At 40.6% G+C, this 12,741-nt stretch overlaps 1 protein-coding gene across 3 annotated transcripts in view; it reads right to left on the bottom strand.

Annotated features, from left to right (window-relative positions):
* The window catches only part of TENM2 (teneurin transmembrane protein 2), a 509,002-nt gene that overhangs the window by 3,997 nt on the left and 492,264 nt on the right, over positions 1-12,741 (bottom strand). For all 3 annotated transcript variants that reach the window (XM_034066670.1, XM_034066671.1, XM_034066672.1), the window contains 4 exons: positions 10,502-10,677; positions 8,771-9,006; positions 4,173-4,469; positions 1,678-3,292 (listed from right to left, as the gene is read on the bottom strand). In XM_034066670.1, the coding sequence (XP_033922561.1) occupies positions 1,678-3,292; positions 4,173-4,469; positions 8,771-9,006; positions 10,502-10,677 (2,324 nt within the window). The remainder of the gene's footprint in view (positions 1-1,677; positions 3,293-4,172; positions 4,470-8,770; positions 9,007-10,501; positions 10,678-12,741) is intronic.

Below are 12,741 nucleotides of genomic sequence, written 5' to 3'. Positions count from 1 at the left end.
GGGGACACTCTCAGACACAGCACGGAGCCTGCTTGCTGTTGCAAAGCCTATTTTCCCAACATGTTACACCATACAAAGTGCAGTACTCCCTGGCTGGGGACATTCGACAACAGAATTCTTCCTTTCGTTAGCCATTCTGACACTAAAATTAGTAGTAAGATCTTCTGCTTCTGTAAAGACCTTTGTGTGTATCTCCATCACACACTGACTACCACATTTTTCCTACAACTTTGGACAGCACAGGGTCACTGCTCCTTTTTAAGGCTGCAGTTTGTTTTATGGTGTAATAGTATATCCCGAACAATTCACTTCAGCTGCCCTATTTCCACAAAACCAGAGAAGGACCTATATGCAAAGTAGTTATTGTTCTGCTTTGCAGCATTGCACTTGGTACAGGAATTCCTTTCCGTCAAAACCTGTGAATAAAGCAGTGTCAGTGGTCAACAGTAACAGTGGACTGGGGTGGGGAAGTAGCTCTTCTATTTTCTGTTTGCATTGGTTTTTAAGCTATGACAACCCAGGTGCCACCATAATCTTTCTTGTGCAAGAGAATCTCTTTAGTCTATACAGCAACAAATATTTTCCTCACCAATGAAGTATTTTTACAGCCTGCAAGGTGTGTGTGGACCAAATGCAATAGATCTTCCCAGATTTTATCCAGTGGGTGAATAAATTAAATGAATGAAATTTCAGAACATAGAAAACTATAGTAAGATGCCACTGAAAATCTAAACCAGTGATTTAGATCTAATAATTTCATCCACTGGTGGATGAAAGTAGGACTTGAATTTAGGACAACAGAATTTGATCCCAAGGTCGTTTTAGTCACCAGTATTTTCACACTACCAGATACAAGTTACACTATCTTTAAATTGAAAAGTAGCTCCAACAGAACCTCTGGGATGTTACACACATGATTACTTCCCAATGTAACAATGAAACTTGCTGTGATTTGCTCTAAAGGAAATGCACTTTTCTTGAAATTCAAATTACTACTAAAATTAAGATAGCTCCTTTTTATAACTGATACCACTGCTCTAATTACTGGATATTGCATATTCAGTGCTGAGAAAAGGTTCTCCTGAAGACACACTAATTACCTTTCTCTTCAGAAGTTGCCAGCAGCAGGCTTGAGTACTGTGTGATCTCACTAAGTGAAAAATTACTACTAATTAAGAAGAGGTTACAAGTTTTACCCAGTTCTAACATCTGCAATCAAAACTACTTTATTGTTTCTCTTCCTCAGCTCTACACATTCCATCACATTTCTTACACTTGCAGTAGGTAAGAATATTGCTAAAAATCAGTATTTTGGTGTTAAAGATTGAAAACTGTTTGCGCATTAAAAGTTAAATGGGAAAAGAGGTTTAATTAAATCAGTTCTTGGAACTAATTCATAATGTGCCCATGGGCTCAGTCTGCAGTTAATTTTGAGAGTTAATTTATTTTTTTTCCCCTTCATAAATTCCTTGTGGCTTCTTATTTAGTGCCCTTCATTTGGGCAGGGGCAGCATCAAAGAATCAGGATTAGCCAGCCCTTTCCCTGGCACAAAAAGGAAAATGACCCAACCTGGACAGAAAGATTCAGAAAATGGCTAGTTAGGAGAAGTCTGATTTCCTTCCCAAATCAACTTCCAAACTGTAGTGATGTTTATAAGGAATATGACAAAGTCTCACCTGTTACATAGTTCTTTAGATCCAGTTCATTGCTTAGAGGGTTGTTACTCTTGAACATGTACAGATTGAAAGGAGCGGGTTCTTTACCAATGTTTTTCCACATGGTGTAATCAGGAGATGTCCAGCGTCCAGCCAGGACATCATAGTCCCTTTGGGTAAAATGGACGAGTTTGGTTAAAGGATCATACAGCCCCCCATGGAACCCAATAACCAGCTGGAAATCAGGATTAGAGTCGTAGTATATCTCCCCGTATGCTGTGTACTGAAGCTGTTTGATCATGAGGCCGTTGATGCTGAACACGGCTAATGGAGTGCCTGTGTTATCAGAGGCGACGTAATATTCTTCCCCGCTGCTGCTCTCCATTGCAAAGAGATGGCCTTGCAGATCGTAGTATAAAGAGGTAATTTCTGAATTGGAATGATTGTAGACATGCGTGACCCTTGTTGGATTGTGAAGATCAGCATAAAAGTACTGTAGGTGGTGCCCCAGGTTAGTCTTACAGGAAGCCCTTCGGCCGAGACCATCGTAACGGTACTGAACACTCCACCCATTGGCTTTGTTGTAAGCTCTCGTCAAGAGGCCTTTGGAGTTGTATTCAAATACATCTGAGCCTCGCTGACACAGGAATCCATCCTCATCAATTTTGTAGGGTATGTCACCTAAGCGTGTAATCCTGTCTCTCAGGTCATAGCGCAGAGGCATCAGTCTGACACTATTTCCAGGATTCAGTAGATGAAGGTTTCCATTCAGATCATAACTGTAACGCCAGGTTGGCCTGTCATTTACTGCCACACTTTGCAGTTGCCCATCTCCATCATAGTCATAGGTATACTTGGTGGTGTTGGCATATGGACCAAGTTTCAGCTCTCTCTTAGTTACCCTTCCCATGCTGTCATATTGGACAGTCATCCAGTACATTAGAGATCGGAACATTTCATACTGAACTTCTTTAATGCGCCCATGGGTATCAAAGTGTTTACTCAGTGTCATAACTGCTGTAGTAATAATTTGATTTATATCATAATAAATAACTCCAAACTTGCCAAAATGCTCTACTTTGCCAGAAATCTCATCGTAACGGTAAAGATCAACTGGAAGAGGCGTCTCGCTTATTATAGGCTTGATGCTAGCGATTCGAAAGCTATTATCGTGATATGTATAATCGAACCTTGCATTGACCATACCCTCTTCAGAGAACCTGTAGATCTGTTTGTCAACGAGAGGACCAATTTTACGATAGCGGATTGTACAAGAAAATCCTCCACTTTGCAGATTCACCATTTTTAGGACACCTGTAGTTTCATCATACCCAAAAGTAACTGCAGTGCTGTCATAAACAATCTCAGATAACTTGGATAGCTTTCCATACTTGTAGAAGACTTGTCGCCCAGTGCCTAGAAACAATGTTTTCAGAATCCTCCCATCATCACTGTAATCAAAAATCACTGATGCATTGCTTTCAGGAGGGTTGTAAATATTTCTAATGTAGCCAATGGAGGTGTGAGTTGACATGCTGTGCCGAGCAACGCTGGGCATGGTGACAGCATGAAGGCGGTCTGAAGAATCATACTCAAAGATGTACTGGCGTTGACTCTGAAGCAGTAGTACCATTGACTGTAGGGAGAAAATTAATACACAGTTACCAGCTTTCAGCATGGGACCTCTCAGGGCAGTAAAGAAAAGTTTACTGAGAAGGCACTAGTGTCAAATGAATCAAAGGAGAATGAGATGCACCCGTCAGGGGCACAAAGCTGTGCAAGAATGTTGTCAGCTTGCTAGATGGCAGGATGTGCTACTTGGAAATCAACATGCTGACACTCCAGGAAAGTGCAGGTTAGAAATCTATTAGCTGCCCTCCCTGTAGCAGGACCTTTTTGGTTTAATTTTTTCTGAGGGATGCAGAGGTGTTAGATAAATGACTTGATTTACTTTGCCACTTGCAGGTGTAATTCACAACTATTACTGTGAAATATGTGTGACAAAAAGCAGAGAACATTGGCTCTGGTTTGCTTAAAACAACACGTTCAAAGAAGGGAAAGAATATGCAATTTTGAAGTATTTAAGGCACTTATGACTGAAGTGTCTTAGCTGGGCTAAGTAAAAATGCTTTACCATATTTTCATTTAAAAAATAATAAGTACAGATCAATTACCTGTTTCTACCTGAACCTTTTGTCAGGTTTAGTTTTTGGTCTTCATTAAGAGCAATCCATTGTGTTCAGTTTATGCTATTATATGGCAGCCAACTGCTTCCAGGAACATATCAAAAGACACAATCCATGAACAATGTATTTCCCATTAAACATTAGTCAAATTAGTTGACTAATTGAAAAATAAGGAATTTTGAGACCAGGTACAGAGGGATTCTTTACAGCTGGAATGTGTCAAATTATAGACTCTGTGTGTGTGTGTGTTACATGCAGGGCTTAAAATGAAGCCGAGTAGCACTTTGTCTCTCTGTGGCTGCTGTCAGCAGGTAAAACAACATCACTTACTTGTTCTAGATAGGTGTAGCTCCAAACCTTCCCATCGGCAAACATGCGTGATACGATCCTGCCTTGCTTATCCAGGTCTGTTCTCTCGCTCATGGCTCCACGCTGCAGCCCAGCCAGGCGCCCATTGAAGAAGTAGGAGACATTGACAGCAGCCAGGCCACTGCTGGGCAGCCAGAGGAACGGGCGCCCGAGCTGGTCGTAGATGATCCGCAGGGTGAACTTACGGTGATCATCATAGATCTTCTCTGTGCGTATGTTCCGGTCATAGTCAATGGACAGCAAATTCCTTCCGTGCACCTATGAAGGGAATGGAGGCTGCATTCAGTCAGCAGTGCCTATGGTTGAAAATGGCATGCACATTGGAGACCTCAATGTCCCCACAGTTTAGAGAAGTGCAGCATCTCTTCCTATTAACTGGCCTCTGCTTTCTAGTTCTTGGATATAAGTTCAGGTGTTTCACTGGGATATTCCCCATCTCCCTGCAACATGGGAGCTGTCATCTTACAGCAAGGGGCTTCTCTTGTCACAACAGAAAGACATACTGCACACCCGGGGCCTAAAGTGCAGTGCTAGCACTCGGCAGAGAAACAACTGCTTTTACATAGAAGCAGCTTTTCTGCTTCTGCCATCAGCAGATCTTAACCTCTTCCCCTACTATGACTCCAAGAGCAGAAGAAATTATGATTTCATGTCTTCACTGAGGGTTAGCCACATAGGCTCTGTAGATGCAGCACCCTGCTTATGAACTCATTCATTTACTGATTTCCTTATTTGCTTTCCAAATAGTCCATAGATCACTCATCAACCCAGTCACTTGGGATGGGTTTCATTTCTTCTGATTAAAGATTCAGCTCATACAGGCTGGGAAAGACGGACTTAGTTTTGAGAAACAAACGAAAGAATTAGGTTAAATGCTTTTATTTTTTCTTCTTCATTTTTTTTCAGTTACACTTTTCAAATCAAAGTATAATATGAAGTGTTTTGGGCCCAGATTTTGTTGGGTTTGGTTTTTAATAACAGAGCAACACTGAAACAAAGGAGCACAAGAATGTCAAATGGAGAGGCTGCTAGTGAGAGTGCTCTAAGAGGTACACAAACATATTCACTGCAGACTATACCACAGAATACAGGCTAATGCTGTAATCTGATGAAGCCTCTTGAATAATTTAATTGTAGATGCATCATTAATAAAGTAGAAGTCTTTAAATTAGATATAATTTGAGAGCAATGACTATTTTAGAAGGATTCATCAGTTTGTGGGTATTTGTTCTTTGCTTTGATTAGGCCACGTTTTCTCTTAGCCAGAATTAAACTGCAACATCAAACAATATGTAAATTAACCCTGGGCCTTTCTCGAGGGCACAAAAGTTATTCTGAGAGCTTTTCCCTGCCAAGGGTGATCCCAATTCCCATCCCACCCCACTCTGCAGGAATTCACTTACACAGAAAGCGAATTCAAAAGGAATACAATTTTGTGTTTGTAAAGAAGTAATTATTTCAAATTATTGCTCATTATCCTAATTTTTCCCATTAATAAGACTTAGCTCTAACAGTTTACATCTACTCCATGGGCAATTACGAAAAAAAGCTCTTTCCTGTAGGTTTTCCCAAAGGTTATCCCAGTACAAATTTCTCTGTGATTCAAACAAAAGATAGGGCACTTTTTATAACATATCTTGGCCAAAAAAACCTTATTCTGCTCTCCCATTGTAACGGAAACAAACCCAGGGAAGCCAAACTCAATAGCAGAACTTTCTCAACTGGTTACAGTAGCTCTGTAAAGTGTAGGATTAATCCTGATGACAGAGCCATATGAAAACCCTTTCCTTCACAGAGCTCAAGGCCTTCCAGAAACATTAAGAACTGAATTTTAGCTTTTATGTCTTTATTTGGTTTTGTTTTGTGATTTCTGGGGTTTCTTCCCCCCATTACAGTAACAGCAACTGTAATCTGTATGGGGGAAAATCTGACTCCAGGTATTCTCCCTTTTCTTAATAACATTCTAAAAGTTATTAGGTTTTTTTGCCATAGAAAACTGAAGTATTAGGGTTTTTTAATGGTTACCCAGACAAGAGCTGTGCACACAAACATCACTTGGAGAATAAAGCAGCACCTGCTTGGATAATTCAGCAACTTCATTTTCATTTGTAAAATAGGTAAAACCAGGAAGTGTAATTGTAATGTCATATTAATTACATAGTAACCCAAATTGAATGAATAACTCCTATGACTGAAGATCACCTAACAAGCTCTGTTTCTTTTGTTCCACTACCTACGTGCACATCTGGTTTCTCCCTTGACTGCTGCTCAACAAGTGGCCGTTGGGACGAGCCCTTTGTGCCTTGGGTAAAGGTCTGGCAACAAAAAACACTGATGTGAAGCTGTGCTGTAAGAAACACTCTTCAGAAGGGAATCTTCAATATTGTATCTGAAACTACTGCAACACACTGGATGTGTGGTGCATAGCAGAGTAGTGGACAGTAAGAGAGAGAACTCAGAGGTGAAGGGCAGGTCTTCCTTTCCTGGCTTAATGAAGTTGGCCTAGCGTGTCTCAGAGGCCAACAGGTACAGCTGGGATGTGCCTACAGCACAATGAGCACAGCTGGGGGCATAGGAGGCAGCTCTACCTGGAGACTCACAGAATCATTGACTAGTTTGGGCTGGAAGGGACCTTTAAAGGTCATCCAGTCCAACCCACTCCCCTGCAATGAACAGAGATACCTTCCCCTAGACCAAGTTGCTCCAAGCCCCTGTGTCCAACCTGGCCTTGAACACTGCCAGGGATGGGGCAGCCACAGCTTCTCTGGGCACCCTGTGCCAATGTTTCACCAACCTCATCGTAAAAAAAATCTTCATTATATCTAGTCTGTATCTCTTGTAGTTTAAATCTCTTTCAGTTTAAAACCATTACCCCTTGTCCTATTGCCCTGCTAAAAAGCCTGCCATCCTCTTTCTTATAGATCCCCTTTAAGTATTGAAAGAAAGGGTTATTGGCTCTACTGAGAGGTGACTCCTATGTCAGAACAATCCCTTTCAGCAATAGTTGATTCTGCACTGGGGATTCAAGATTTGGGTCCACACACTCCCTGCCTGGTCATTCCCGTGTTAGTCCTGCAGTAGCCCATCCTGTACCACTATATGCCACATCTGTCCCAGCTGCCACAGCCGACCCTGCTGCCACCTGCTCCCCCAGCGATCACACACATGTGCTCCATTTCATTCAATGAACAATTTATAAAGATGAATTAGAGTAAATGAGATGCAAATAAATTCTGTGCTTTCCCCCTCATTTTCAAATTTCATTTTCTGTCCACTCAACCTGTTATAATCTCATCGTGATTTTCATTTAAAAGAGCTAAATAGGTATGTGATTATTGTTGCAGGAACTAAACCCAGACAATTAAATGTTGAGGTGTTGCTAGATAAAGCAGTGTTTTGATTTGCATAAACATGATGCAAGAAACCCCATCTCAGGCAAGGTTTCAGCTCTAAGATGTGTTTAACTTCAGCTGATTACCACAAGTACTTCTATTACATTTCTAGCATTGAGAGTTAGGATTACCACAGTTTTGTTTCGAACACCTAGTCAAAATACAGTGCTCATCTGGTTTCTACTTCTAATCAACTTCTGCAGGTCAACACGTCACAATCAATTACATAGCCATGAAATTTAGTCATTAAGGATTAGCTGCTAATCTCATTCCTTTTTTGTCTAACCTTCCCCCTCTCCCCAGTAGGTGCATTCTGAGCATCTATGAGAAAAGGAAAGTCTTGTTAATTCAACACTGGGAATTAGATGTTAAGCAATAGAAAAACACCAAAATGTAACATCTGATTCATAATTTGTGAATTGCTACATAATTGTTTACAGAAATTGCATTTAGTACATCATATTGAACACACAGAACTGTATCTCTGAAAAGAACCAGGGCTTGATTAGCACTGCACTTGTTCTCTGCCCAAAGCCCTACCAAAGCTGTCTATACTGAAGCAGCCAGGGAAAGTTTAGGTACTCAGGGGGTGAAAACCAGGCCAGCTAAGCACAGAATGGGATTAACCCAGCTGCAGCACAGTTTTAATTTGGCAGGGGATGGATTACATGACCTGAGTGTCTTTCTTATCCTATGCTTATGACTTGGTAATTATGGCAATTATTTTCCAATCATGCCATTTGGGAAGGGGAATAAACACAATATGCCTGTCTCAATGAATCTGCAGGCAGATTCTACACAAGCAGAATGTAACTGCTCATGCTGTAATCGTGCTCCCTCCCCAGGACTAGCTGTGGTGAGTGTGCTCAGTGGTTGGACTGGTTTTTCCCCCATCTTCAGAAGCAGAGTGACTTGTGCCAATATTCTGGGTATTTTTACCAGCCTCTTTTAGAATACTTTTAGTAATGAAGCTTCTAGAGCTGATTGTAGCACACAGTCCCATGCAGTTAACTGACACTCCAATACATAAAATATTGTCATATTAAAAGAAATCCTAGAGTTGTGCATTTTAAACAAGTCAAAATAGGAAAGATGTCCTTCAAAAAGAGAATTAATGTTCTGCCCACAGAGGAAAAGATCATTATTCTAATGACAGATTCTACTTACCCTGAGCTTTCTTCCAAACACAGTCACTTTGCCTTTAATCTGTTCCTTCCTCAGACGCCATTCAATTGAGTTTAAACCATTTTCCATTGGTAGAGAAATATTACATCGTCCTATGGTGGGAGTCACAGTCCCAGCCAGGACATGAGGTTCGCTGTGAAAGCTAATGCTCATGCCATTGGCATACATCACTCTCAAAGTACCATTATTACAGAGCTGGTAGCTGTTCCTCACTTGATCTACAGCAATAATGAAAAGAAAATAATTTAGCTACTCCAGTCATAAAGAAAACATATAGCTTAATTTGATTGGGTTTTTATTGCACTCCTGTTGATGTTAAATGAAGTCAGCCTGCAATTACCATTTACGTGGTACTATGGTGGAAATTACAGATGTTACTGATTCATGTAAAGAACAGTAGTGCAACAGTGAGCCTGCAGAGAGATACTGTGTTTATTTCATTAGGTTTTCCCTTTAGTTTTAATTGTGAATCAAAATGCACAGTGATATGCTTTCAACAACGTTATTTATTTCTAATATGAACAAAAACTCCCAAAAACTGAACTAGTGGATGAATAACAAACCATCAAACTCCAGGACAGAAAGAAAGGGGTAAAAGAAGAAGACTGCTGACTCTAGGAGTGAGAAGAAGTGACTCTTCTTTTCCTTTCCCTCTGTTTAAAAACTGTCTCCAAGGAAGGACTTTCACAGTGACTTTAAATCCTCCAGGTGTGAGGCTGCAGCAATGCAAGCTGACAGTCCTTTCCCTGCCACCCGACCAGCAGCACACCAGCCTTTTGGCCCCATACTGCTCTGGCCATGATTGTTCTCCAGCTCTTTGACACAGCCAAGTCCATTCTGTGCCAGGACGGAGTGCTACGGTGTGCAACTGTCACCACAGCACCAAGGTTAGTCTGATAGAAGGACAGTATCTACATAATTAATCATTTTGTATAGGAGAAATAGTCTTTATAACCAGACATGTGATGGTATAATAGTCTATAGCTGCTGACATTCATGTCAGGGGGACTACTGCTCGATGCTGGTATTCTCATTCCAGTGACATTATATCTTAATTAGAAACACCTATCACGCACCAAACTCCTCTCAGTCTTTGATAACTGTTTTCACTTCATGGGAACTAATGCTGGGGCAGCACTGGAAAGTGTTAAGCAGACATTCACCACTTTGTTCCTGCTCTCTCCTGCCACACTCAGCCTGCAACACTGTTCTCAGAAGTGCTAACCATGGGTCAAGAGCATCCACCGCCCTCATTGTTCTGAATTTTCTTTAATGGTAGTTCATAGATTTGGCAGATTCCATGTCTAACAGTAGGAGGCCACTGGAGCCTGTCTCTCCACAAGGATCTCTCCCCAGGCCGCTGACACTCGGTAGTCACCATGCAACTCTGTGGCACCAAAGTCGGAACCAATTTTGCAGTGACATAGGGAGAAACATCTGAGTGGGTAAAGTGATCCTGACCCAAGAGGCAATAGGAGGCCTGACACCAGCAGAGAACAAGCAGACACAGTTGACACAAAGCATGACTGTGAAATGTCTCTTACCTGTCCTGCAGTCTGCTATTTTGGGAATGAGCTTTAGGGGAGTTTGTCTTGCAAACCTACTACATTTTCCCCCTGCTCATAACTGTCCTAATGACACAAATCTTTTGCACATTGCTTTCTCAAGTGGTGTGTGTGGTTAGGAGAGGTGCTGAGAAGTGTGCTTTGGTACCTTGAACAACTGTATAGGAAGCCTCCACAGAGGAGAGATTTGTGATGACCGTGACATCGTCATCCCGATTAGAATTCTCAATGTCGATGGTAATAGACTTTTCCATCTCTCGATGAAGGCTAGTTACCACTCCAGTGGGACGTGTTACATTGGTCAGACGCCCTTCATGATCATAGCTAATAGAAAAGTTAGTGAGAGCAAAAAGCGTGAGGATATATGTTCATTTCAATACCCAATGTATTAATAATGCACCACATTAGTGCAAAAAACCCCAGAATGAAACAGATTTTCAAGAACATCCTGGCCATACCTATTGCTCTGTTCTTGAAAGAGTCTAAAATGATTAAATAATAAGTTTTAGCTTACTGATCTCAACTACACAAATGTCATCATTAAATTATTATGATATACAGAGCGATATTCAGCTCAAACAATTCTAATTAGTAAGTTCATTTGAATTTTAATGGTAGCATTTCACTCTAAGGAAGTGGACTTACGATGGATACTACAATATACAATTGCATTGACTGCATGTTTGCAATTGAATATTTAGTGGAAACTACTAAGTGTGGTCTTAAGTGACATACCAAGGAATAAACTTGCTAAAAGAGATTAAAAAGGACATCAGCTTGAGAATGTAAGGGTTTAAGTTAGGTCTTATCTGTGGTATTGAACAGCATTTTGGGGTCAGTATTTTGGTTCGTAACGATGGATGATGAGAAGTTAAAACACAGAATAAGGTGAAGTTGCACAAAAGGCAGCAGTCAGCACCCAGAATATACCTGAGATGAGTTAAATGCTCCAGAGGCATAGAGATAAAAACAAAAAATACAAGAAAAAGGGCTTTCCATGAGATCATTGAGTTAAATTTGTTTAGAGGTATAAAACCTGAGGAGGGGGAAAGAAAGAATGCTGCCTGAAATGGAATGGTATGTTTCTCCCTTTCCTTTAGAATGCTGTATTTGTGTGCTTAAGAAGCAATCCCTTGGATCTTAAGAGCAAGAAATGGGGACCTGAAACAAAATCAGTATTCCAGTCTGACACTCTGCTTGATGCAATCTCTACTTGTGCAAGAGTCTCTCACCCAGCCAAAAGTGCACATACTTCTGAACAGCAGAAAGGCAAGAAAGAAATGTCCTGTGTAGTTAAAGGGAAAAGTTTAGGTAGAGATTGAAACCAACTGGTTATCCTTGGAACGTAGGAATCCAGGGTGCGAGGAGCCTGGAAGAGAACTGGTAAATCCATTGCACTGCCTGAGAGTAACGGAAGAGAAGAGGAGCACATTTAGTACCACGGAGCTAGCTGAGTTCTTTGTATGTCGTGGTTAGCTGTAAAGATGAAAAAGAATCAGTGCTTTCAACATGACTTTACAATGACATCATTCAGAAACCTCAAAGTATCTTCAAAATGAATACCCAAATTGGCTTCTCAGTTAATACACATATCAAGTATGCCTTTCAAATCCATTGCAAATGGTTGCACCCATGCAACTGAATATTGAGGAGGAAGGAAAAAATCACCTGTGGAGCAACAAGCCTTACCAGAACCACTGGAAGTGTTAGGCAAAGAAGTAAATCAATAAAACAAAGCATCATGCAACCTAAAAGGGAACAATAATATACTGTGTTTAATTAAGCAGTTCAGGATCAAATAAAAGATTAAGCAGCATGACTTTTCTTAATAAAAATCACAAGTTTATATCCACATATATGTATTTATATAGTTGGTATTATTTACCATATAGACAACATACTAGATAAGAGATAAAATGTTGAGAAAATCTATGAAAAGGGTTTGGTTAAGTTTGTATAAGAGTCTTTACCAAAAAAAGCACTTGTAAAATAAGGACTAGGGAAGGATTTGATCCAGTCAAGCATCCGTCTAGCAAGGAAAAACAAAAAGGACAAAAATTGGACAGTTTCAAAAATGGGATATACCATAATAGTCTGTATATGGATATTTGGATATGCTTCGTGCTTAGCAGAGTGGTGAAGAGAATACTTATATGTCAAATACTGCAGAGAGACAATGTTGTTTAGGAAAAACTAGGAAAGGGCTGTGAGTGGCTTCAGTGTGAGTATGCAGATCCTTGTGAACATCCACCAAAATGGAGGCTCAAATTCCCCATCAGCAAGTATATTTTAGGCAATGCAAATGAGACCTTCATTTAAACTCCTCATTCACATTGCTGGGTTTTTAATTAACCCAGGAAAAATTCCTGGGGATTGCTGCAGGCTACT

The sequence above is a fragment of the Melopsittacus undulatus genome, chromosome 10 (assembly GCF_012275295.1).
Source record: "Melopsittacus undulatus isolate bMelUnd1 chromosome 10, bMelUnd1.mat.Z, whole genome shotgun sequence".
NCBI lineage: Eukaryota > Metazoa > Chordata > Aves > Psittaciformes > Psittaculidae > Melopsittacus > Melopsittacus undulatus.
The sequence above is the reverse complement of the archived record's forward strand: the minus strand, read 5'-3'. Positions and strand labels throughout refer to the sequence as shown.